At 38.7% G+C, this 25,519-nt stretch overlaps 1 protein-coding gene across 1 annotated transcript in view; it reads right to left on the bottom strand.

Annotated features, from left to right (window-relative positions):
• LOC121671611 (macrophage mannose receptor 1-like) overlaps positions 1-25,215 on the bottom strand; it is a 32,093-nt gene extending 6,878 nt beyond the window's left edge. The window contains exons 1-25 of the mRNA XM_042043598.1: positions 25,039-25,215; positions 22,901-23,296; positions 21,471-21,644; positions 20,436-20,600; positions 20,022-20,138; positions 19,641-19,784; positions 18,102-18,284; positions 17,769-17,923; positions 16,848-16,961; positions 16,035-16,150; positions 15,100-15,248; positions 14,474-14,673; positions 13,970-14,091; positions 13,130-13,217; positions 12,292-12,436; positions 11,792-11,827; positions 11,534-11,703; positions 10,621-10,688; positions 8,853-8,953; positions 7,479-7,621; positions 5,918-6,032; positions 4,545-4,693; positions 2,931-3,033; positions 1,893-2,125; positions 207-372 (exon numbers count right to left, since the gene is read on the bottom strand). Coding sequence (XP_041899532.1) covers positions 207-372; positions 1,893-2,125; positions 2,931-3,033; positions 4,545-4,693; positions 5,918-6,032; positions 7,479-7,621; positions 8,853-8,953; positions 10,621-10,688; positions 11,534-11,703; positions 11,792-11,827; positions 12,292-12,436; positions 13,130-13,217; positions 13,970-14,091; positions 14,474-14,673; positions 15,100-15,248; positions 16,035-16,150; positions 16,848-16,961; positions 17,769-17,923; positions 18,102-18,284; positions 19,641-19,784; positions 20,022-20,138; positions 20,436-20,600; positions 21,471-21,644; positions 22,901-23,296; positions 25,039-25,099 — 3,613 coding nt within the window. The 5' untranslated portion in view covers positions 25,100-25,215. The remainder of the gene's footprint in view (positions 1-206; positions 373-1,892; positions 2,126-2,930; positions 3,034-4,544; positions 4,694-5,917; positions 6,033-7,478; positions 7,622-8,852; positions 8,954-10,620; positions 10,689-11,533; positions 11,704-11,791; positions 11,828-12,291; positions 12,437-13,129; positions 13,218-13,969; positions 14,092-14,473; positions 14,674-15,099; positions 15,249-16,034; positions 16,151-16,847; positions 16,962-17,768; positions 17,924-18,101; positions 18,285-19,640; positions 19,785-20,021; positions 20,139-20,435; positions 20,601-21,470; positions 21,645-22,900; positions 23,297-25,038) is intronic.
• Between the last annotated feature and the right edge of the window lie 304 nt (positions 25,216-25,519).

The raw sequence follows: 25,519 nt of genomic DNA, 5'->3' as shown, positions 1-25,519 counted from the left end.
TGCATGTGTTGACTGGCCTGTGAAATGAAATGTCTGGAAATCACACAAGACAGACTGAATCTGACTCCTTAAAAAAAAGTAAGAGTTTATCACAAGCCATACACTGTTTATCACAACATTTGCATATGTGGAAAAACTAAATTCAAATAAAGCCCTTAATTTAAATTCCAGCCTCCCAAATCACATTTTTCCTATTCAGAACTTACCATTGGATTGCTTACAGAGAGATGAAAATGTTTCATTGCAAGATGCTGTCTTCCAAAAACCCTCCAAATCTAAATAGACACAGGCTTTGTTTTTATTTGGTTCTCCACTGCCCCAGTTAAGATACCTGCTCCTCCTTCTATCTGACCATACGTATTGGCCACCACTCTAAAAGCAAATGACAATTATGTTTATGTCATATACAAGAATTAGATTGGAAGAACATTTAAGATTACACTTGAATGTATGCAAAAATTAAGAAAAAATGAGAATCATGGTTTCTTGCACAAGATTATAACATGAATACATAAGAAACTGGTCCAGACTCCCACTCTCCACAGCAGGTAGGGCAGTGGTCCTACAGAGGTTTGTTTAGCACATTAGCACATTTGTTTAGCACATTTAGCACATTTGTTTAGCCTACATTATTCAATTCACACCATTTGTCTAATCCCTAAATGGGCAAAGGTAACAAATGTGAATATACAGATAAAGGTTTAATCAAATGTGTCCACATATACACACAGATCAAATAAAGATTGCAGAGAAGCTATTGTCATCATTCCTCTAACACAGGCTTTTCTAGGTATTTAGGAAGCAAAGAGAAAAATCTGAGGTTTCACTGGAGAAAGAAAAACTGGTGAGGTTTCCTTGGGGCTGGACCACAGACACCTGCCACCCACGTTAACTGAGCTTGTGGTAAGTTTATGGGTCTTGCAGGGACCAGCTACCAGAGATGAGCTAAGCATGTATTTTGTCAGTGGATTTCACCAGTGCTTGCAGATGACTGGCATTAGTCACATCCATGGCTTCTGTCACCCCATCCTGTGCAGCCTAGATCCTTTCTCCAGTGATCTTTGGAGGCAGGCTCCCATCCTGTTCTTCGTACCATTTCCTTTCCTGTCTGCTTCGAGACCCTTGGCCATGCTTTATTCCAGATTCCTGTCTAATCCCAGTTTCCCAGTGCTCTCACTGAGGTGCAGCTCTGGTTCCTCTCACCTCAGCACCCGTGCCCTCTCTCAGACCTGTGTCCCACCAAGTTCTTGCTCTACCTCTCTCCATTTGATTTCCCCCCAGCTTCAGTTCCAAAAATAACCAGCTACATTATATTTATCCATGTCTTTTTTTACATGCCTCTGTTAGCTGCTTCCCATTTCAGACCTTTGCACTCTTAGCTGAGTTTTTTGGCAGTTTTACACGAGGCACTGGCTTCAGCTCCAAGAGCCAGCCTAAGGAGTCCCCATTTCCAGAGCCCTGCTCTTTCCACTATTGCCCAGCACAAGCTCTTGTACTGCTGGGCTGTGAATTGAAACAAAAACTTTAACTCACAAAGAACTATTTTTAACATTTTTTTTTCCTGTGGAGTGCTCCACAGTGTGCCTTCAGAAACAACACTGCTCCACCACAGAAGCATGTGGTAGACCATGGAGCAGGAAGTGAGAACTTCATCACCACTTTTACCACTGGAGCCACTCAGTACTGCAGCTACATCCTTGGTGGCTTTTGAATTGTGGGCTGTGGCAGTTCTTGTTTACATTATGGACAAACATTTAAATGTGTAAATCCCCTCAAATTGAGGGAAGTCAGAATTCTCTGCAAGATTTTGATTCCTGCCACATGTTTGTGGATCTGACCAACAGCTCATCTCAGGTATCGGTATGACTGTCACAAGTGTTGGGTGGACTCACCATGTTGCTGTTAAGGCCAATCCACACAGGCTCCCCATGCTTTAGTATTTGTAACCACAGGAAAGATTCAGCATAAGGATCCAGGACACTGGCCAGTTCTGCAGACTGGTCCCTGCAGTTCTTCTCTGCTTTTTCCCAGCTCATTTTGTAGTTGATGACTTCATAGCGGTCATCACCATAATTGTTAAAACCAAACACCGGAACTGTGGGTTGGGAGTTCAGCAGTTTGGGGTCTGTAATAAGCAAAAGAACAGCCAAAAAGTCTAACTTTGTATTGGCTTAGACTTACAACACTGAGAGAATATCTAGTATACTGGAACCATCATGTAATTAAGAGAAACTGCAATAACAAATTAAGATATGTCCAAACAATCCCTACAGTGATGAAAGATACATTTTCATGTACCATGACAAAATTTTCTAACACTTTTCAGAATGACCTTGTAGCATAAATATCTGTATCATCCGCAGATATATGCCTTGTAAGCACAAGACCTACCTAAACCATATTGTACCAATGTAGGGTATTAAAGGGAACAATTCCTTCCCTTTTTCCATTATATACTGGCATTTGTTATATTTCTGACAAGGAACAGGGTATGATAAACACACCATGAGCAGGCAGAAGGATGTAACCACTGCTGCTGAAATTGTCTGAGAAAGAGTGTAAAGGAAATCAAGCAGGGCAGTTTTAAAAAATAAAGAAGTTGCAGTGTTTTTAGTATAACATTAAAAATTCCAGTTTTGAAGATGTAAAGACAGTACTTTTTGATTGCCAAAAGTAGTAAAATACATGATGATGCATAGATCTATTTTTCTGTTATTTACTGGTCTAGTCTTTGAAATAGAAAAAGTTAAGAGATTTTCTCCAAAAAATTAAAATGTGTGATCATCTTGTTAAAATGGTCCATAATGAATGTGATACTGTCATTCACTTCAGTTAGGTTAGGACAGAATCACAGGAAAGTCACTTTTAGCACCAGTTTGAAATTGCCACAATAAACCAGGTCTACTAGAAAGTGGTGAAAGAAAACTCACCAGAATTTTTTTGGCAGATGTAACTTTTGCTTGCTTTACATCCTTCATCTTTCCATTTTCCTGCCTGCTCAATAGGGTTCTTCATCATAAAAACACAATCATCCTACAAGACAAATGAAATTAACAAGAAAAAAAATGTGGATAGGTAGGGAACATTCCTACTTCTCCTGGATACACATGTATCACATACAGGCACATACAGAGGAATATGGAGGTCATAAAATTCATACAAGCAATGGTCAGGCACATGATATGACAATAAGTGTTTGCAACTCAGCCCTAGGAAGGTTTGCACTTGGATGATACAGGGAGGTGCAAAGCACTGCACAGAGGCAGGAGGATGTGTCTGGGAGTGTTTGGATGTACGTAACTCTGTGCGTGGCCCTGTTTGTGCGCACAAGTGTGCGGGTTCCTATGTGTGTCCTAGGCTGGCCCACAGCTCTGCTGCTGTTTTCCTGGAGGTTATGGGGAACTTCTCCTCAGCACTGAAGCTTACCTGGAGAGCTGAATTCTTCTTTCTGTCCCAATTCAGGACCAGGAAGCAAAGGGGTCACGACAGTGCAGTAATGTAGAGGTAGGCTGTCAGAAACAACCCTTTGTGGGAGACACCTCCCACACCCTTTCTGCTGCACTTTGGACCCTTTACCTTCCTCATTTTCCTCCCACAGCATGGGAAGACATGGATGGCTTCCTTCAGGAGGAGGCAGTAGCTGTCCCCATCTCACATCAGTTATGCTATCTCCAACCCCCCTTCTGGCACTAGCCCAGGTCTTGTCTGCAAGAGAAAGAAGTTGTATGTGAAGTGATTTCTGCAAGGGAATAGTCACAGCCTGCAGAAAGCACAGGCATGTTTGAGATGGAGAAGCCCTGGAGATCCCAAAACCCAGCTCTAGCCTGATGGCAGCTGGACCTCAAAAAACTTCTTTGATTTTAGCTGAATGTGAAGCAATTCTCTTATGAAAAGAGAGAAACTTGGTAAAGGTAGCACAGGAGTGTAGAAGTAATAATATTGGGCAGTATTCAACATTAGCTATTTCACAATTACTCAGTAACACTGAGCTTTGTCTTACAATTACACGCAAAAAGGTATAGACATGCCAGAAGTTTCAACGCATATAGAAGGGATTTTTCAGAATGAAGATTAAGGGAAGATAAATATTAGAAAGGAAGACCCAGACTCCCTCTTTAGAGTATTTTGTTCAATGCATTTATCTTGAAAGGCTCAGTGCCAAGAACTGTCAATGCATGCAATTATCTGAGTATTTTCATCAAATCTAAATAACATTCACCACATCCCAACATTACATAGTTTGTGCTATGGTTAATTTGAATACCCTGATGAGTCATGGTAAAATGAGGGAAATTGCTCACTTGTCTGAGTTTTGGATAATGCTTCAAAACCTCTGTCTGGACTCATACAGAACCATGACAAATACAGAGGTTGGAAAAACATGTGTAGATAGATCTCACACATGGCTACTCTGCTTTTAAAAAACAACAAGAGTACTAAAAGTCTTCATAAAGGAAAAGACAGAAAATACTTAGTAGCTACATACATTTTGTTCATCTACAAAAATTGTAATGTTTAAGTGACAAACAGAAATTGATGTTTACCATACTGTAATAACTTCGGGAACCTTTTGCCCAATTTGTGTAGTCTACTGGGCTTCCATCTGTCCATAAGTATGTGTGCTCCTGATTTATGTCATTCAGCCCAATCCAAGCATCAGTTGCAGCATCTTTTAAGAGGGACATAAGGAAAGCTGAAAGGAAAAAAGAAAAATTGTATAAGGAAAGAAACCGAATGCACTCTTCCCCCACACCACTGACTTTGAAGTGTCTGGAACCAGGATGATGAGATTTCTTTTATAATAAGGTGGCCATCTTATGACCAAAATAAAATAAATAGCTATTAATAGATGTTTAACATCAGTCATCTGAAGTTAAAATTGGAAAAAAGTATTTACAAACGCAAAGATGGGCAAATTTTTAATAAAAGAGGAATTTATTTGTACACTCTTCTGTGTTGTTCATCATCTGAGGAAGCATGGAAAATGTTCTGATGTATTACAGAAATTAACATGAATTCACTAAGCCTTGGTATGTAGAAAATGAGTCCACAGACTGTGCACTCCCTTTTCTTTTTTGGTAACTTCTTTGTTAACCTGACTTAATAACTTCATTTCTAAACAGGAATAACACAAATAAAAGTACTTAATAACCAAGTATGTATGAACAGGGATCTCAGCTTTGTGGAATGATCTATGCTGCTCTCCTTACCTCCTGACTAGACTGACTTTCCACTAAAATAGTTTCCTTACTCTGCTACAGAAAAGAAGTATAAACCACAAGCACTGATGGAGTGAGGTAGGAGATGGTCCATGTCCCTCAGGACCTGAGGCAGCACATCTCCCGAGCAAACATGAGATCTCTTAAAACATCTGCAACATGCTGAGCAGCAAGACCAGCAGGTGCTGATGTCCAGCAGAGCAAGGGGAACAGGGGGAAGCTGGGACTCCAGCACTGGAGCTTGCTGCTGCCTGAGGATGTGTTCTCCACTGACACCAACAGCATTTGGCTCAGCAGCTACATGCCCAGTGATTTGGGTTTGGATATTACTCCTTTTGTGTGCTTTTTGTACATAGAATTATAGATTGACCTGAGTTGGAAGTGACCTCAAAGATCATCTAGTTCCTTAAAAAAAAGGAAATGTGGACATTTAATTATATGGCAAGCCTCTAATAAAAAATTTTAATATTTAAGCAGTACATACTGTATTAACCTCCAAACTATGACTCTAAAAGTTAATCAAGACCCTAAAACCTATGCAAGCATTTTTCCAAAGGTGCAATTTATCATTCAGCATAAATTTATATTAATATGGAATAAATAAGAGCATATATGGCAGGAGCCCTTACATATTTTTTAATCTTTTTATCAGAAATTACATGGTGTCTCATCAGAGTCAAAATATTAGTACTTTATACCTTGCACTTCCTTTTTTGATATAGTAGCCAGGTTTCCTCCAAGATCAATGCAGTTGTTCCGTGCAGCATGCCATGTCAATGTATCATTTTCATCCAGGCCAAAGACTTTAAAACACTGAAAAAAGAAATGTGCCAAATCTGAATTTAGATGCTGTTTTAATTTCTGATGAAAATATGTCTGTTTGTAACAAACAAGTTTAGCTGGATATTTTATGTAAAAAGGGAGGTTATTCAATTTAACAGTACTTTCTAGCTTGTCTTTAGATTTAAATGACAGAGAAGACCTCTACTACAAAGTGAGTATAAAGCCCGATATTTTAGCATATACTTAAAAGAAGGAATATGTCAGTCTACTGATCTCAGCAGAAATTGCATTAAACCTTCTGAGTTTAAACAAAACAAAAAAGGATAAGATATGTTATCGGAGCAAAATATCTCGTCTTCTGTTGCCCTATTTGTCAAACCAGATTTGGTTCTCACAGGATAATCACAGAAAGAAAATGATTCTGACATTATAAAGAAAGCCATGAATTTACCATTTCTTGTAATATGATCTTATGAGATTTAAGTCATTAGACAGCTTTGTCAGAGTCAAGCAACCTAAATGTGCTACCTGAAACATGCAACTGAAAAGTTAAGCAGGTAGTTTGTGGAAAACTTGAGGAAAATGGAAGGTGGTCAGAAGTGGTGTATAAACACTTAGGGGAGAGTCCAGGGAAGAGCCTTTGAAGCTCCTCTTCCAGGAGGGGAGGAAGAGAGAGAGCACCATGAAATGGAAGACACTGTGTTTGTGACTTTTCCTCAGGACTGAGAGAGAAAAGGAAAAGGGAGACAGCAGCCAGTGGATCTCAAATAAAAGATCCCTATCAAACGAAGTATTTTTGCTCAACCAAAGGGAAGACAGCAAAGTTAGACAAAACAATGCTATTGAGAATTATCTTCATTACTAGGTGTAATTATTCTAATTACTAGTACTGTAGTTGCTTTATACCTTTTAAAGCTTCATTGATGAAAATCTATGGATTTTATTACACACAGTCTCGTATCCCAAAGTTTTGTCTTTTGAGAAGGTTGATTACACATAAAAAGTACAGCGAATCTTATAACTGGATTATTTAAAATCCTTAAGTTGTTTAGTTATAGAAAAAAACTGATAAATTTGCTCGAGGGAAGGTGCCTTGGTGGCGTAAGAGCCAGTGTACAGTACGCAAGGGATGAGTAAGTGTCAAGCCAACATGTGAGAGCTCAGCACAGTAAATGAGACGTGTATTTTTACTAGTGTTTTGCACTGCCAAAGACAGGTGAGCAACTTCCCTCATGTAGAGTTGTTGTAAGATGAAACTTTCTTCTTGTACACCTCAAGATCTCCCTCATAACTGCTGTGATCCCAACAGAGGCTGTAATTTCTGTTTCAGGATTTGTAATTTTAAGGTCTTTAAATACACACAAAAGGAACATAATTTCTGATAACTAAAAACCTTACTACAATTGAAAAACTGATTCAAAGATTTTTTCATTCTGCTCTTTTGAAAATACAGTATATTGACATTTCATACTGCACCTTGTTATCAAAGAGGAGCCAGTCTTCTGGACACCCACCCTTTGGTGGTGGTGAAGTGGGAGCAACAGTTGGACGAACAGTGTTGTTAAGCCTTTCACAGATGAATAACTCAACACTGCCACAGTTGAGATCATTCCACGTACCTGAAAGCAAATTAGAATTAAAAAACCCCAACAAAACAAAACAAAATGCAACTGAGACTGAGATAAAAAGTGTCCTTTCCTAGAGAAAATCTATCATAGGAAGTAAAACTGGTTACAGCATTTTTACTTCTCTCCCCCAGGAATAATAAGTAATTGTATGTCTGTTTCCTTGAAATATTCAGGTTTCCAGCAAAATTTAGAATATAAATAATTTGTCTAGAAACAGAGATATTTCAATATTGCAAAACCACAGCATTGGCAAAGGGGAGTTTTAGTTCAAATGCTTAAATCTCTGAGATCTGTAATGTCTCTGTAATCTGTCTGTATACGGCACTCAGTCCTGGTTACCTGACTACCTGAGCCTCTCACAGTCTTAGAGTTTTCTGGTATCTTTTCTGCCTATTGGAGTGTGATCTAAGAGGATAACATTAACATCATCATCCCCATCTTGCAGATCAGGAATGAATAAGAAAATAACAGGTTTCATTAGCTGCAGTTACAAGGTAACAACCTACAGCATTATTCACACCTAGTGTTTAATGGAGATATTGTCATTTTAATTCAGAGAAGTTAGGGACATAATTCATCTTATCTAAAAGAAGATTCCCAAAGGACATAATATTTACTCCCCAAAATTGTTCTTCCATTCACCTCTAAGAGAGCCTAGGAAGATCATCTCAGCTATAGATTTTGAGATTAGAAATGTTTAAAAGTAGAAGAGATTTACTGCTCCAAAAAAAGAGTAAGTTCTTGGCTAGTATAGACACAAATCCAGTTCTCTGTATTAATGGACTTTAAAGAATATTTTATTTTAATTAAAATATTGTATAGCATTGCTTAACACTAAACCAAGCCATGCCCAAACCTCAGTTTTTAGGAACTGCACAAATGACAACAGATAGCTGATGTCCTGGAGAGGTAGGCATAAAATGGACAGAGATTAGAGGAGAAACAATACTGGCTCTATCTGCCAATTGTCTGATGCTTACCTGATTTGTTCACTTAGAAATTTTCTGACAAAATTGCAGGTGTAATTCAATGTGTTAGCTACATAGCATTCAATTTTTTTAAAGTACATAAATAAAAGAAGAGACTACAATTTATTTTCCTTTGCTTTTTGAACACTATGAAACATCAGCCTGCTCAGTATGATAACCCACCCAGCCTTGCCCATGCAGCCCTCCCAGGCTTAAGGCACACCCTGCAGATTGAATGTTGTTACAGCACCCACCTGTATGGGTATACATGACCACACAGTTTTCATCATTATTTGCAAAATTGGGTTCATTTGGAGCCCAGGCAACATAGTTCACTGATGTTCCATCCATCCACCTGAAAGAAGTAATTTGAGGGAATTATAATTCTAAGTTGAATTAGTTAATATTTCTTTTCAAAGGATACATTTGAGTTGCATATTTTAAGTTTCCTGTATCTTAGCTAACAAACACATGTTGTTCTCTGCTAAAAGGAAAACAAGACCTTCCACTTGGAATTAGTAAAAAATATTTTCATATCAACTGCCTACAGTGTTGACTTGGACTAGGTCTGAACGAATAATCTTTACTGGTGGTCCCAGCTTCTCTTGGTCTCTGAACACTGATAGTGTGCTGGAAATGCACCAGTCTAGCACCGGATCTGGATTTCTCTGGAGCACAGAAACAGACACTTGAGCTTATTTTAGCAATTTCCTGGGTGAAAAGCTATACTATAAGATCTTGTAGGGTAAGAAAGAGTCTTGAACCATGTGCTGGGAACCACTTGGAACCATTTTAAGCATAGGAAATCTTTAATATTATACACCTATTAGCTATTTCTTTTTTCAATTATGCATGAATCATTTCCTAGCTTGGTGATTCACAAATTTATTTTCAAAAAGTAGCCAAGAAAAAAGTGAAAAAGCCTCAGTGTGCTGGAAGTCAAGTGATGAATCAGCCAAGACTGACAATCTTCAGATGATAGAACAATCTAATGTTTTTCCACCTTCGGAGACTGAGTAATTGCATGTGTGTTTTTGCAAGCAAATTATACATTAGGAAATCATCAGGATGCCTAGCTGCTTGCAAACCTCCTGAATCAAACTGGAAAAACCAGTACATAATAAACCAGGAGAAAGAATGTAAAGCAAATGTAAAGCACCATCATCCAACAGGGAAGAGAATGAAGCTTAGTGAGGTAACAAGGGAGGACTGGGAAAACGACAATTATCTGGGCAGTGAATGTGATGTAGAAAGCAGAAGCTCCAGGAGTTGAGACCATAGAGTCTCTGTGGTCTGTGGTTTGTGGCCAACAAAGGCAACCTGTGACAACAGAAGAAAGACTAAAATGAAGACGCTGAGACTCCTCTGACCAAGCTTTGAATCTCAGAAGAATGCATTAGAAAAAGATGCGGTGAGAGAGGAGTGCCACAGGAGACATGTCTACAACACAACTAATGCTCCAGGGGATGTTTAAGACAATTCCAGAGCACTTTGTTTCCAAAGACATTTCTAGAAGAGTAATGACTCCATGTCATCTGAAGCTGTCCTGCCCCGAACTCAGAGTACAACCGTCTGCAAATCCAGACCAGGTCTCTCCAGTATTGATATTTCACGTCTAAAAATCACTTTGATGCCTCTCACTGCAGGTTTCTAGGGTTCTTTTTCTTTGATCATTTCAACATTAAGTAATGCCTGCAAGTACAATCTGGAATGTGCTGGAGACCTCCACCCAACTTTTTCTTTCATCCAGCAAAGAAAAGAGGATGGTGCCTCACTTACTATGATCAAACATCTCGGCCTCAGAACTCAAGCGTGGGGTAAAGAAGCAAAAGAGGTGGAAATAAATAGTGAAATTATGATGGGAGAAGTGCTTTTCTGAGGAGCAGAATCCCATTTTAAAACTTTATATCAGGACATGGCTGTAGATTGTGTCAGTCATTGAATTTCAACTGTCTCCTAGAGCCAACCATGTCAAATGGAAGTACATTATGAGTCTGACAAAATTAATTTGTTTTTACTTACCGGAATGTTCTGTCAAGGCTCACACTTAAGCCAATATAGAAGTCATTCCCCCAGTCTTTATAGAAAACCTAAAACGAACAAACAAACAAATTTAATTAGCTGTAATAAAACAGATTTCAAATAAAATCAGAAAAGTTAAAAAAATGCTGTAGTTTTAGTTGCACAATTGCATGGTATATAACGTGCAGGGAGTTGTTGGAATTATGTGCCCAAACTGCAAAATGCAAAATTTTCCTCCAATTCTCAGTATATAACTGGGGGGGGGGGGGCGGGGGGGGGAAGAAGAAGCAAATTATCTGAAAAATAAATGGGAAAAAAGCTATGTTAAGGCAAGAAAGATCTCATAAGCAGGCTTATAGCAATATTTTTGAGTTTTAGGAAAACTTAATGAGAATTTGCTGAAAGGCTGTAAGTAAATCATGGGGGTTTGCACTTAGTCATGTGGAAGAAAGAATGTAATCAAATTTGATTTTAATAGTAGGAAGCTATTTCCAAAAAAGTATATCATCACCAGACCATTCTCTTCCTGTAAGAAAATATTCTTACTTAAACCGTTTACTTTGTGTATTCTGACAAAGAGCTTTTATTGAATTCTGAGCAAAGAGTGAGTTAGAAAAAAAACCATAATTAGTAATTGCAGCTTTCAGCTAAACAGAGCAAAGTCTTTGAAATTTTCACCCTGAGAGCATTCTTGAAAGGAAGCTGAGAATTTGTCTACATACAGCAATTTATCAAAATAATTATTATAATAAAGCTTCTAAGAAGATAAGCCCATGAAGGGATGGAAGGTGGCACTGATTTTTTTTTTTTTTTTTTGATGGGGACCACTTTCTAATATTTCACAAACCAGCTGAAAAAAGGTGCCTCAGTTCACAACAAAGTGGTGCATTTTTCAACCAAACATGTTTCTTACATATTTCCAGAGAAAATTTTTTTCACTTTCAGTCTCAATGACAACAAGGTCACCACCATTCTTCTTGCAGAAGCCTCTGGCTTTTTCCATAGACATTGCATCTTTGCTGAAGTAGTATTCCTTGTGTTTATATATTATCCAGCCATCTTCACCAACAACGTATTCATAATCTGCAAATTAAAACATTAATTAGCCTGCAATAGAAATTAACTTCATTACATGTTAATTAATTTTTTTCATTGAAAGCACAAGACTTACTGAATGTGGAATTAGGCTCTGGTTTCAGTGAGGCTCCTGCAATATAAATCAGTATTTGAGTATATTTTGTTTCTCAGCTCTCTCTGTTATATTTATACAGTAATTAGCATTTTAATTCCTAGTAACAATCTTAAGGGTTACTCAGTATATTCTCATTTTTGTCACAGAATTTCTCAGAGTGTCTGAAAAAAACAGCTACATTCAGCAAAACAGCACATTAGAGCTCATCATAAGTCAAGCTGACAGAAACTATGCCCAAATCAGGGTGTTGTGTTTCTCTTTTCCAACATACTGCATATACATTCCAAACTTGCCTATGTACTTCATGGATTATTTAATAGTTTTCTACTGCCTTTACTGAAATTAAATGTATAAATTGTTTTACTGTGATTGATGGCACAGCTGTCTCTAATACATGCACATACAGATAATGTCATCTGACCTGGGAAGGATGTCCTTATCTACCTCTAAATGTTCCTAAAGGCAGGAAGTTATCTTACCTTTTTTGATTTGGCAAACATAGTCCAGCATGTGTTCACAAAATAAATCATTCCAGTTCATATTGAGGTAGCCAGTAAATACACCACATTTTTCATTCCCATCATAATTGTTTGGTTCTCCATGTGACCATTTTTCAAAATTTACCTGTAGTGGAAACACAACTTTGTTACTATTTTCCTTTTAAAAGGAAACACTTGTCTTGTATCATCCTCTTAAAAGAAGAATGTACTTCATTTGATTTCATTGTCCATCTTGTTCTTTAATGCCAGACATTTTAAGGAGAAGTGCATGACACTTGAATAAAATAATAATTCATCTGTGTGTTTATAAGCCATGTGAATAAGCCAAAAAGTTCTTGCCCCATTTGTGACCAGGAGAGTTGATGTTCTCCTGTCAAGCTTTAGAAAGAAATATGTTCTCTGATTTCTGCCTTGTTTATCCTGCTCAGATGTTCCAGCCCAAGACAATCCATTGGTGCTGCCATATGGCCTTGGGCCTGGCAGATTGTGATCTACTTAAGACAACGAGAGCAGCAAAGCTGAGTTTGTGTAAATGCACAAAATTATTTCTCGCAGCAAATGACAAATAGGAATATAGAGATTAACACAATCAGACTTGCTTAAATCAGGAGCTATACTCCATCACGTTTCATTACTGTAAATGTTGTATTTTTATCTATAACTATGAACTATCAGAAGATTTAAGACTAATTCCTACAGAGGAATCAGGTACTAAAGACTTAAGATCACTTGCATCTTGTAGAGTTATGAGAGCTCTCTGCCAAGAGATACATAAAAAAACTAGTCAAAAATCTGGAATAACAAATTATTTACTCACTGGTGAGCCATCACTCCATGTAAATCCACCATCAGAGTTCAAGGCACTTAAACCCATCCAGTAAGAATAGTGAATATAACCTCTGTCTCTGAATGATTACAAATACAGACAATCAGACACAGTGTAAAAAAACAAAGAGGAATGTATAGCATTACATTATTCTCAGTGTACTTGATACTTCAAGTATAATTTGAGACAATCATATAAAATAATCATTCAATTGTCATGTGGGGAAAAACAGCCTGGCACTGCACTTGGCAGGAAGCAGTGAAACACAGAACTTTGTGGGAAAGATCACAAATGCTGTAAGTCCACAGATACTGAGCTAAATGAAAATATATTTAAAGATCTGGGCTCCACCAAGTAGCTTAGGCATCCAAATTCAGACCTGTCTGCAGTCATGGTTTAAACATTTATATAAGCACATCAGTAGGAATAGGTCAGGCTTTTCTTAGCTTCCAATTTTCCCCCCTTACTTAAGGTGAGAAACTAGCACAAAATATTCTTTTAATCAAGAGTATTTTATCTACTGATCGGCTACAAATGAGGTAAAAAGACCAGTTTTCTCTCTTTTAATTAACTTCAGTTAAAACCAATTTTGATCATATTTGTCTCAATTTTGTTTATGTTCAGGCAACTTTAGTGCATGGCACCACCTTGACACCTTCTGTGTCAAGAAAACCTTTTGCCCACCCCTTTTTACCCATTTTTTTCTGCCACTTTTTACACCATCTTTGTAGAGAAGAAATTGATCACCAGAAATCCTTTGTGTCTTTCAGAAAGGCAATTCAAAAAAACTTTTTTTCTTATATTTAAATGATGGACTTTGCAGATACTTACAGTCTAGCTATCAGATTTTGTTCTTCTTCACTGTGAATACATGCAAGATCTCCTCCAATGGTTCTGCAAAAATCTCTTGCTTCAAACCATGTTTGCATTTTTTCCCTTCCTCCCTGAAAGATCTATAGAAAGTGGGCAATTAAACACTGTGTTGGGTACTACAGATATTTAGAAACACAAATATGGGCTTCTATCTTTCTTCTGATCCTTTGGTCTAGTTCTATCACTGACTATTTAGTTGTTCAACCGTTCAACCTGTGGGCATCTATTTGATTATTGAAACTTTGTTTTTCCTATCATCTCAGACGTCCTGTGGCTCCAAACTTCAGTTCCATACTCATACAGCTTTTTCCAACATTTCCCAGCTGTACCACTTGGGGACGGCTGGAGATGTTACCACAGACTGTGTATCAGATAGGTGGGGTAAAATCCATCTTCCACGAATGCACCGAACATATTCTTATTTAAATGGCAAACACTTGCATTCAGAAATGAAACACCTACTTTGAAGCAGAAGCTGCTCTGAGGAATAGACTGCCATCCATCTGGGCAAAACAGGAGAGGGGATGCTGTTGGAGGAGGAGGAGGGGTGACTCCCTCCACCAGCTGCTTGCAGAGAAATGTGTTCGTTTCTTCACAGTTCAAAATATCCCATAGTCCAGCTGAAGTTCCTGTTGCCATGGCCACGCAGCCTGACTCTCCTCCTTTATAAAACATAGAGTTGTTAAATCTTATTGATGACTACATCTTCTCAAAATATCTGCTTCTTATTTAAGAGCAACCTGTTCCCACTGTGTTTGGATACCAACAGCTCACAATGGCTCATGTGCATTCCCATTAAATCATTAAAGGATTTTTTTTTTAAATGTAAGTTCCTTTTACATTATGCTAGGAATCACTTAAAAATGCCCATCAAAGACCTAATGATACCAACAGACATGTGCAGTCCCAAGTGAACTTCTAGATGGAGTTACTGCAATGCCTGATCTAATCCCTTTAGCACAAGTGGAAAGTTGCATTACCCTTTCTGCTGCTTTATGCCAGAAGAGTTTCTAAACCACTTTTTAGCTTTCAAACCCCCACTTTGTGTTTCCCCAGAGCAGGAACTCAATGGCCCCCACAGCACGTACCAGGCATTCCCACATTCCAGTGAGTGAAGGTGACAGGATCTCCACTGGCCCACCTGAATGTCCCGTGCTCTTCCACATCTGAAAGACCAATCCAGAAGTATTTTTCTGGTTTGAATCCAATTATGGAGGTCAGAAAAGCTTGTTCGTATCTGTGAAGAGTAAGCACCAAACTGCTGTATCACATTTTATCAGAATTTATTCATTCTTCAAACAGTTCATAGTAGCAAATCTGGTAACATTAAGGTGATTTGTCAATATGTATGAAATGAAGCAACAGTAATTGTCTTACTTTTGTAGTTCTAATTATCATACAAAATAACTTTTTTTTACATTTTTGCTCTTATGTCTAGCATTTAGGACGATTCTATTCACCTTTTATACTGCACAATGAGCAACAAAAGCCAAACAATACTTGAGTTAATGAGTATGTATTTCTCATTCTATATGAACAACAGCTACAGTGTTTTACTGAGCTTTATGATAAGGTCTAGGTCTTTAAATCTTGTTATTGTGGGGAAAAAAAATCTACTTTTATTCCAAAATGGGCACTCCTCCAGACCTGGGTGTTGCAAAGAAAGAAAAAAAAAAGGCTGAAAAGTTTGACTCCAGGATAAATAAATAGTTTCAGGTTTATCTGTTCATTTTTGGTTCAAAAAGTTTTAAAACTTTTTGTTAATCTGGGGTTGTTGTGTGGCTGACCCAGTTTTTTAATTCCTGGAGGCAACAACAGTGCGTGTAGTAGCAATGTCTTGAATGTATTGATGACCTAAAAGCCCCTGATGTATTATGCAATACTTCATTATCTCTACCTTAAATTTTCCTGGGAAAGAGTGGTGACACACTAGATATGAATAACTGTTAAGTAAGAAGACATTTCTGTTTAACTCTTTCATCCTGGTTACATACATCAAAGGACAGGAATTATGTTTCCATACCTGTCTCTCACAGTAGCCAGGTAACCTTTGTTTTCTTCACAAACTTTTTTGGCTTCTGAAAATGTTGCTGGCAGCTGCACCAAGGAGTAACAGTAAAAACCGTGCTTCATCCAGCCCTGTCAGTGTCGAAGCAGAGATGTGCAGAGAGGCAGTCAGATTGCACAGCTTTGTGCACTTCCAAAACCCACCTTAGTACCACACCCCAAGTGAAAACTGATATCAAAGGCCATGAAAGAAACCAAGAGGCTAATCAAACATAGCTTTTGTAACCATAACTCTGTGTCTTGTCCCTTGATACAGGACACACAAGGGGTCTTTGCAGTGAGCTGTGGTTATGCCTTGGGGCTGGCAACTGCAGTCACAGCCGCTTTGCAGCTCCCTGTGTAAAGCTTGCTCTGCCTTCTCATTGCCTAATAAGCTGTTGCAGAAGCTCACAATCTGCAAAACAGTTATCTCAAATATTCCTGATTGTTGTGGCAGATTGATAGAACTGAGAAGGCGCGCAACCCATGACACGTGAGTTACACCCTGAAAAGATTGCTCTGCAGAGAGTGGCTTTTATGGGTGCAGTTACCAGTTCTGCAGTAGGAGAGAGCTGAGTGAAGTGTACTTGTAAGGGAATAAAAAAAAAAAGTCAATCTACATTTCAGTTAAATAAAGCAGAAGTTTCCCTTTAAGTATCAATACATATGAAATTAACAGTTTTCTAGGCTCCACCAAGAACAGTCAAAATAATTTACTCTTGTCATAGTTATTATCATGGGAGTGAAAGTGACTTCCAATCACCTTTTGCTGCTTTTGTTTTACACTTACTTTCTGGCAGCCTGGGTAGGTAACTTCAACTTCCCCTGGTTCTTCAGCCAAGGGTTTCCTTTTGCAGATGTAGCCAAATTTCATTTCACAAGCACTGTCAGCCCAGGATCCATCCTGGGTAGGGTAAGAAGAGACCAAAAAGAGGAGTGAAAGATAGAGACAATTCAGATCCAACAAGAATATTCACCATCCTCAGAAAGAACCTTTCTCTCTTCCTATGGCTGAGACTGTTTCAGCTTTCTTCCTTGCCTTGTTTTTTCTCCAAAACTCCCAAATACGTACAGTAAGGGCCACATTTCCTCAGAGGTGTGAGAATAAGGGTTGGATGTATTCAAGATGCCAGGACTGATGAGAGTAGGAAGGAAACATTCTATTCCTCTCTATTCTCACCAGCATAGCATCAATTATGTTCATATAACCAGATGACTATGGCAAGGAAATGCTGGATAAACCAAACATAAAATATGAAAAATATGTCTTGTGTAAGTTTTTTTCCACAATATTACACTTTTTTTATATACTGAGTGTAAAACAAGATAAAATTTGGTTTTGTGCCCCCAGTAATATGAACCTCCAAAGTTTTAGAGAAAAAGTTAGAAAGTTCCTGCTCCAAGAATCTATTCCTCTATGATCAATCATGTTCAATGTGGATGATTTATTTCAACCAATTTCAGATGGGAATTGTCTCAGAGAAGACTAAGTCTCCATGCAATGCACTGCTTCTGGTGCATCACACACCTTCCTAGATCTGGTCTCAAGTATTCCTCCACACTAAGATATCCTAAATTAAACCAAGTTAATAAATATTTTTAAAACAAGCATTCCTCTTTCTGTCTTTTTTTTTTTTTAGTATCACAGATGTTTTCATTTTGAGGGGCAGAAGGACAGAAGAAAGCATGAGAGTGGAGAAGGGATTTTTACCTCTCCCTTCATAAGGATGCAGTTTGCCTTATTCCAAGTGTGGGTTGGCTCTCCATGGTGCCATTTGGTATAAGTCACAGGTGTGCCATCGCTCCATTCAAAGTACCTTTGAACCCTGAAGTCATTTAGGCCAATCCACAGCTCATCATCTGGCTCTGGGAACACAAAATTAATTGTAGGTATGGATATTTCTTACAATGGAATAATTACATCTCACACCCACTTTTGACTGAAGAATTTAAAGAAAATATAAAATCATGGTTACAATGATTGAATGAATAATAGCAACAGTATAATCCCAGATTAAAAAAAGTGACCTGAAGGAATACTCACTGTACCCAAGCTGTGACACTGTAAAACTGTACTCTTCAATATTATGAATACTCGCCAGCTCTCCATCTTCTTTTCTACAGGAAGACTGGGCTTCTTTCCATATTTTTGCTGTTCTATAAATTCTGTAGCAATGACCTGCGTAGGGCACCCATTCCCTGGGGCACTTAAAATGCCTTGAATCACCTAAAAAAATTATGTCATTAATGATCAGCTCTATTCAGTGTTTTATTTACATCAAAAAGAAAATTACCTGCACTAATATGAATTTGAAATATTGGAGCACATACTGGAAGAGGAAAGAATCCAAAGTCTGAGGGTACAAAAATTACAAAACAAAGTTTTCCCTCCCATTTGTGCTTGGAGCTCCCAAAAAACTATTTTACAGGATTAAGTAAATACAGAGTAATTTGGCATGCAAATGTACAGGACACAACTCCACATTAAATCTCTCTCAGTGAGGCTCTGGGTACAGAGAACAGCCATGTTCCACAGAAAAGGGCCTCTTTTCCTACTCTATCTTGGTGAATTTTGTAGATTTTTTATATTTTTTTCTCTGGAAACACCGGGTGTTCAGGAGCTGGTTGGAGCTCCCACACAGCCCAAATCATATATCAAAGAGTCCAGACACAATCATGTTGCACCAGAAATGTTATACCAGAAATTCCAGCTACACAGAAATGCCGTACGCTTTGTTCAGCACTTATTTCTTGGTATAAATTTAGTATGGCCAGCCCACCTTCCATTGCTGGAAATGTTCACATCTGCTGCACCTACAGAGAGAACTGAAGAGGGGAGGATGTGTGCCCAGCATTGGTGTGTGGTCAATCTCTTTGTCTGATGCTCTCTGGACATGGTTTGGACCTGGGCAAACTTGTACTCCCCTAAGCAACATCCAGACATGGTTTGGAGGTTAGCAGGGTCAGAAACTTTTCCAAGTGAACTGCCTGGATGCAGCCAGAAATACAGGATATGCATGTGTCATGCATTCTCTGAGCTACATAATCTTGTATACTCAAATATTTAAGTGGAGTGTGAAGTTAATTGCATGCTGGGAAATCCCAGGTGAAGCAACTTCACACCTATTTCTTCACTTAGATAAGACCTAGTCTGCCTCAAGTGGAAAGGGAATTCAATTGGAGAAAGTTTCCAGATGCATATTCTGATTTTCTTCCTTTGAGAATAGAATAAAAAGGGCCACAGAGAGGAGGGGAGCATGAACTCTTGCTCACATCTTTTAGCAGGACATTGGTTTAGAGTATATTTCAGAGCAGAGGATATTCATCAGTATTTCATGGTCTGGATAACATGGCTAAACACCTAATCCTGCCTGCTTTGGAACCCTGGGCTCTTTTCCAAATGATGAACAACATTTAGATGTCATCTTTAAAATGAGCCAGAAAATTAATGTGTTCTCAGTATTTGACCCAGGCCAACCATCATTATCCTTTTGTTTTGACAACATGATGCCATTTCATATATGACATCCTCACAATATTTCTCACTGCATGTAAAAGTAGCCTTAGATTTTGACCAGTGTACCTGAGGTGATGGTGAAAAAATCCAAGGAGGTGTTTCTCTTCTGGCAGATATATCCCAGTTTCCGATCACACACCTGGTTTTCCCATTTGCCATTCCTACCTTGGAAGGTCCCACATATTTTTCCAGATTCCACAGAGGGACTTCCTTTAAAAAAGACGAAGAGAATCCTTCTGTTAACAGTGAAACTTTTCATCTCTTCGCAGGAGGGAATGTGCAAGACTTTTGCAGCTGCAAAGCCACCGGAGTATTATTCTTTAAAGTGATAAATCCCAAGAGATGTGACAACAGGGCATTGCCAGGGATGGGAGGGGGCAGGGAGGAAAGGGGAGGGAGGAAATTTCGGCCCAGATGTTAATCATCATTTAAGAAAAGTCCACTTACCTGGAGCCCAGTTGAGGTATCTGAAAGGACTTCCCCCAGTCCACTGCCAGCCACTGTCAAGTGCATTGTAGAGACCAGTCCAGAGCTTTGCATTGATGCCCAGGTCACTAGTGAGCCCTAAATGGCCAAAAGAAACAAACAGTCAGGCTATTAAATGCCTATGATTTTTTAAGTTATTCAAGAAAACTGGAAATAATATTTTAAAGCATGAGGGATTTATTTTTTATACGGGTTAGATTATTTCCGTTAATTTAATACAGGTTTGTGTGAGAAAAGGGCAGCTCCTCTAAGAATGTCATTGAGACATATTTTTATGAGATGAATGTAAGTATCCATGTTAAAGACTTCAAGCTGACTTACATTTTAAAAACAGTGCATTACTTTTTGTTATATTTTAGGGTTTTTTTACTTTACCTAATAAATACATTTCTTCACGAAGGTCTGCGATACTTAATAATTCTGCATTCTGCTGCTGGCAGCTTTTTCTTGCTTGGTGCCATGTCAAAAGTGATTCTGAGTTTATCTGATAGCGGGTTTCTGTCACAGGATTTGTTTTCCAAAAGTTATTGTGGGTCGTGTCTATAAAAGATGTAAATATTTGCTTCAGACTAAAACTATGTAACTGTGTGATTTGATAATTTTTATATACATTTGGCCTCACATAAATATACTTTTTCTATTCAATATTAACAATGTCATTTACATATGGAATTATTTATCCCTAAAACGCTAATTTTTACATTGACCCCGTTTCTTTTTATTTATACAGCTCATCTACTTCTCTCACATTTCAGTCCACATGAACCCACTCACTGACGTATTTTATCTCTAGAAGTATTTCTCTATTCACCATATAGAAGTTTTCTTACATTCAGACTCCTCTTATGCTCTTCCAGACCACCCAATATGACAGAAATTATAGATTCCACATAATCACATGTGAAGTGGGGATGAAAGGGTAGGGAATTAGTGTTGGGGTTACTGGAAAGCTGTGTTGTATTATTTGTAGGTGTATGGAAGCACTGGAGCACTGAATGCACGTGAAGGTCACTGCCTGTGTCCTGCACCCTTCCCTTCAAGCCCTCGTGTTCTCTCCTCCATCCTATAATACACCACAGTCTCCTGGTGTATCTCACCTTCCTCATCCACTGCACTTCCTTCTAGGAAGGAACCCTTCCAGTCCTAGGGTTTTTCTCTTCCTTTATCCATCAGTGCCAACCACCACCCTCAGAATACTCCCTCTATGTTCCAGTCTTGGGAACACGGTAGGACAGTGAGAGTGAGGAGCAGATGCCTCATTTCCTCGTTGCATGGCTCACCAGTGGACTAGGCGAGCCAGAATTCAGCTCACTGTCCAATGCTACTTCCACATCCCAAGGAGATTTTGACCACAAGAGTGGATGACACTTTTGCTTGACAGCTTTCCTGAGATTTTTATAAATAAATTACCTTTTAGTGGGCAGTTTCCAAACAACTGGTCTTTATCAAAATCTGAAGAAGTTGCACACCAGAGAGAGTCTGCATCATTCCTCCGAGGGATGCATTCAGCATACCATTTCCCTTGGTGCTTAAAAGGGAACACACAGGGTGCACCAAAGGCATTTCCTCCCAGTGTATAGATGTCTATGGAGAGAAGCAGAGATCAACACTCAGCAGTCAGCTGGCATTGGATGCTCACCACAGTGACATTCACAGGCAGCTTTCCATGGACAAAGCTGAGTCACGCAGGGCTCAACACACCAGGATTTTGTTATCCTGAATCTTTACAAGGCTGTTGTGACAATCAGGTATGACTATGGAAAATATTCAGAACTAAGACTCTCAAACACTTAATTGGGCCTCAAACTAATTTCTGTTTAACTTTGTCATGCCGTTGCTTTCTGGACTACTGTGTCAGAGGTCCCTGTGACTCAGCCTCTCCCATGGCATACACACTTCTGTCCTTAGATAATGTATATATTCTCTTTTTCTTTTCCCCTTGCATGGTTGAAAAACTTGGAAAGGACAGATATCACAATATTTTTATTTGTCTTCACAAGAGGAAGTTATATCTTATATTTGCAAGGACTCTGCTAGGAAGTGATACTTCCATCACTATCCATCACTAATTTGCTGCTGTCTGTACAAAATTATGACTAACTTCATTCCGGTGGAACAGCTGTAGCGTACAACAAAAATTCATTCCATTGTTATTTAAATTCCCAACCTACCAGTGTCACAATAGAAAGGAGATTGATTACTTGATCCTGAATGCCCCCTCTACATAGCCCAAGAGCCATGAAATTGTAGGAAAAGGTGATCTTACTCTCTAGTGGTCTTTTCCCAGGGTGATAAAACATTGCATCCTGAACCATTAGGCACCATTTTTCCTTTTGTTTTTTTCTACTTTTTCGATTTACTAGGCCTGGGAAACACTAGGTAAATGATGTTAATGGGGGATTCCATCTATCTAAAGTAGAAATTAACTTCTTAGAGATCATTAGTGGTCAAACCAAATAAAAGCAACAAAAAAAACAAATATAACACAATCATCTCTTCTACAAATTGTTCAGACGTATTTTAAAACAGTCCTAGATTTCCTTTTGCTGTTGCTGTACAAACAGAATTTGCTTTCTTCCTTGATTACATAATAGGCCTTCATCATTTTATTTTATCACTTGAAAGAATTGCACTTTACAAGTTACGCAGAAATGTATACAGCTGTATTTGCTGAAAAGTATACAGATATATTCACCTTTCATTTCTACACCCTATTTATAATTAGCTGCTCTGCTGATGTCACTAAGAAAGTGGTTGCTGCCTGTCAGGCAGTCAGTGGAATGCTTTGTAGGTGAGGCAGTCAAGTTACCAAAACATAGAGATGGAATTTCAGTACTCACCCTCATAGCGCTGAGAGCACACGCTGTCTGCACTTCCACGGATTCTCCACCTGCTCCCTTTGCTGGATTTGGACAGCCTGACCTTCTTCCCCTTGCCCTTGCCATAGTTGAGAAACAAATCCTTGCCATGGGTTGCAAGTGTCTCATTTCTACATTCCCACCACTGAAGTTCATTTGTCCTGTTGCAGGATTCCAACGTGATGGCAGCCTCATCGTCCTTGGCAAGCACCCCCAGGCACAGCTTGAGCGCCATGCTCAGCAGCTGTGTGGGAGACACCCACCTGAACTTTTGAAACTCATCATGCTCATCACAGGTGGTAGTTATGACTGAGCTAGAGTTCTGAGCTTGGGCACAGAGCTTGTTGTCTTCATTGTAGATTGAAAATATTCCCCTAGCTATAAAATAAAATGATAATGCAAACATTTGAGGAGAAGTTTTGTAGGAGATAAAGTCAGTTAGTTGCTATAGAAGAGTCTGCTACCAAAAGAAACCAAAAAAACCCCACAGAACGAAAACACCCAAACTAAAAAAATAACCCAAAAGAGTATATGTAGTTCACAGAGAAAGAAATCAAGGGAGGTTAATCATTGGTATGAAGGATATTTATGAAAATATTCTTAAATTGAAAAAACACAAAAGTTGAAAATACAGCTCTTTTGATAGAAATTGCTCTTCTTCATATCCCTCCTGAAACCACGGTGGTCTCAAAATGCATGTCAAAATAGACCTTCACCACATTACATTTCATCATTTCTTCAAAGTTCCACCATATCATATTGAAATGGGCTTTAATTTTGCAAGTAAAAGGACTATTTTGCTTTAAAGCTATTAAAAATGGTTTATATATTCAAGATTTAAAATTTTTATATTTGGCCAAAATGACATTGTGGTTTTCAGCTCACCAAGAAAGTGGTGTATTTTTCATTTTTGGTTAATTATCTTGGAAATTTTTAGCAGCTGTGCAAAAAGTCATTTCTTCACAGAGTTTTATTTGTAGGTTTCTCAGGAGGGAAGCCACAACTTGCAGCATCATCAGTTCTGAGCACAGTTAAACTAAGCCAATATCCTAAGTGCTATTAATAACTACATTTGTAAATAGAAATGTGAGACACTACACATCAGGGTTTTGTTTCTTAAGATCGCATTCAACAAAAAGCCTGTTCCAAATCTTCACTCTTTTTGCAGTTCAACTTGCATCGCTTTGCTCCCTTCTAAGTGACAGGCAACATCATCCAGCTCACTCAGCTGTGCCACTGAGTTTTACCCAAGGTTTCTCACCAAGGCCAGAATACTTAAGTGGGCCTTCATAACCCTCCCATCCAAAGCTTCCAGGGAGTTGTTGAACTGCCTTGATGGTGCTGCTCTGAAAGGTTACAGACCAGAACAAGCCAGGCAGCATTTTCCCTGACAGAGCTCTCCTGCTGCAGTGGTTCTTAGGAAGGTTAGCAGAGGATAGGTTAGAGCTGGCTTGGTCTCACCCCAAAGCATGCACAGCAGAAATTGTCCTGTGGTGAATTAGACCAATGGTCCATTGGCTGGTCCCTGCTGCCATTCAAACAATGGCACTGGGCTCCCAGACTTCTCTAGCTGGGAGCTTCCCGTGGAAAAGATACAGTGTCATTTTTCTTCCTCTCAGCAGTAGGAGGGTGTGAAATCTAATAGATGGAGGGGATTTTAAGGTCCTTCCTGAAGCTCTCAGCTTGGAAACAGGATTTTGATATGCACTGATCAGTATGCTATGGTCTATATGAGCTGCCAAGAAACTCAAAGCACACATCAGCCAGTAGCTCTGTGCATGCTGAGGCTTCACTGCCCTATACTTCTGAGCTCTTCTAGCCTCTGATGGAGTAAGGTGAAATCAGCTTTTTCCTGCATTCAGCTTTCTCAGAGAATCAGCACTGCCAAGGTTATGCCCACATCTGTTGGCATATTCCTTTCACTCATATACCTCATGTGGAAACCTGGGTTAAGGAAAGAGAATGCCTATGCAGATACCACCAAACTTCAGAACTGAAGAAAAATTACTCAAAGTACATGCTGTGACTAGATCTAAATTCACTGCCCACTTAGGGAGATATCTAGAACTCATGTTAAAGAACTTGAAAACCTCCACACTCAGCAGAGGACAAAGACTTACCAGACATTTGAAGAGATGTACTAATGGAGAGAAGAAAAATCAGGGGCAAGTAGAGAGACATGGCAAATAATTCACTGCTTTCTTCCCTTCACCTCGTATTGACGCTAAAGACCAAATCAGCGCCTTGCAAGAAAACCCCTCTGCACTGGAGTGGATTAACAAACCCTTTTTAAGACCCAACAGATACAGGGAAGTTCTGAACTTCAAATAAGGAACTGTGTCATGTCACATGAGTAATTTTGAAATAATACATTAATGAGTGAACTTTGCTTTCTAAGCTAGTTTTTCTACTGTATAAAAGTTTGCCATGGAAATATGAGATCTGACAGGTAACATCTTAGTGTGGATTTTTTAAGTCATACCTTATAATTCAGAATCATTATTTTTACAAAAAGGTGAGATCACTGCCTCATCTGCAAAAATAAATGAAAGAAGTAAAAAAGAAGAGAAAGATTTGTCTATATCAATACATGATTTAAAA

The sequence above is a fragment of the Corvus kubaryi genome, unplaced genomic scaffold, assembly GCF_017639235.1.
Source record: "Corvus kubaryi isolate FWS band 111438036 unplaced genomic scaffold, C.kubaryi_AGA036_p1.0 37398, whole genome shotgun sequence".
Lineage (NCBI taxonomy): Eukaryota > Metazoa > Chordata > Aves > Passeriformes > Corvidae > Corvus > Corvus kubaryi.
The sequence above is the reverse complement of the archived record's forward strand: the minus strand, read 5'-3'. Positions and strand labels throughout refer to the sequence as shown.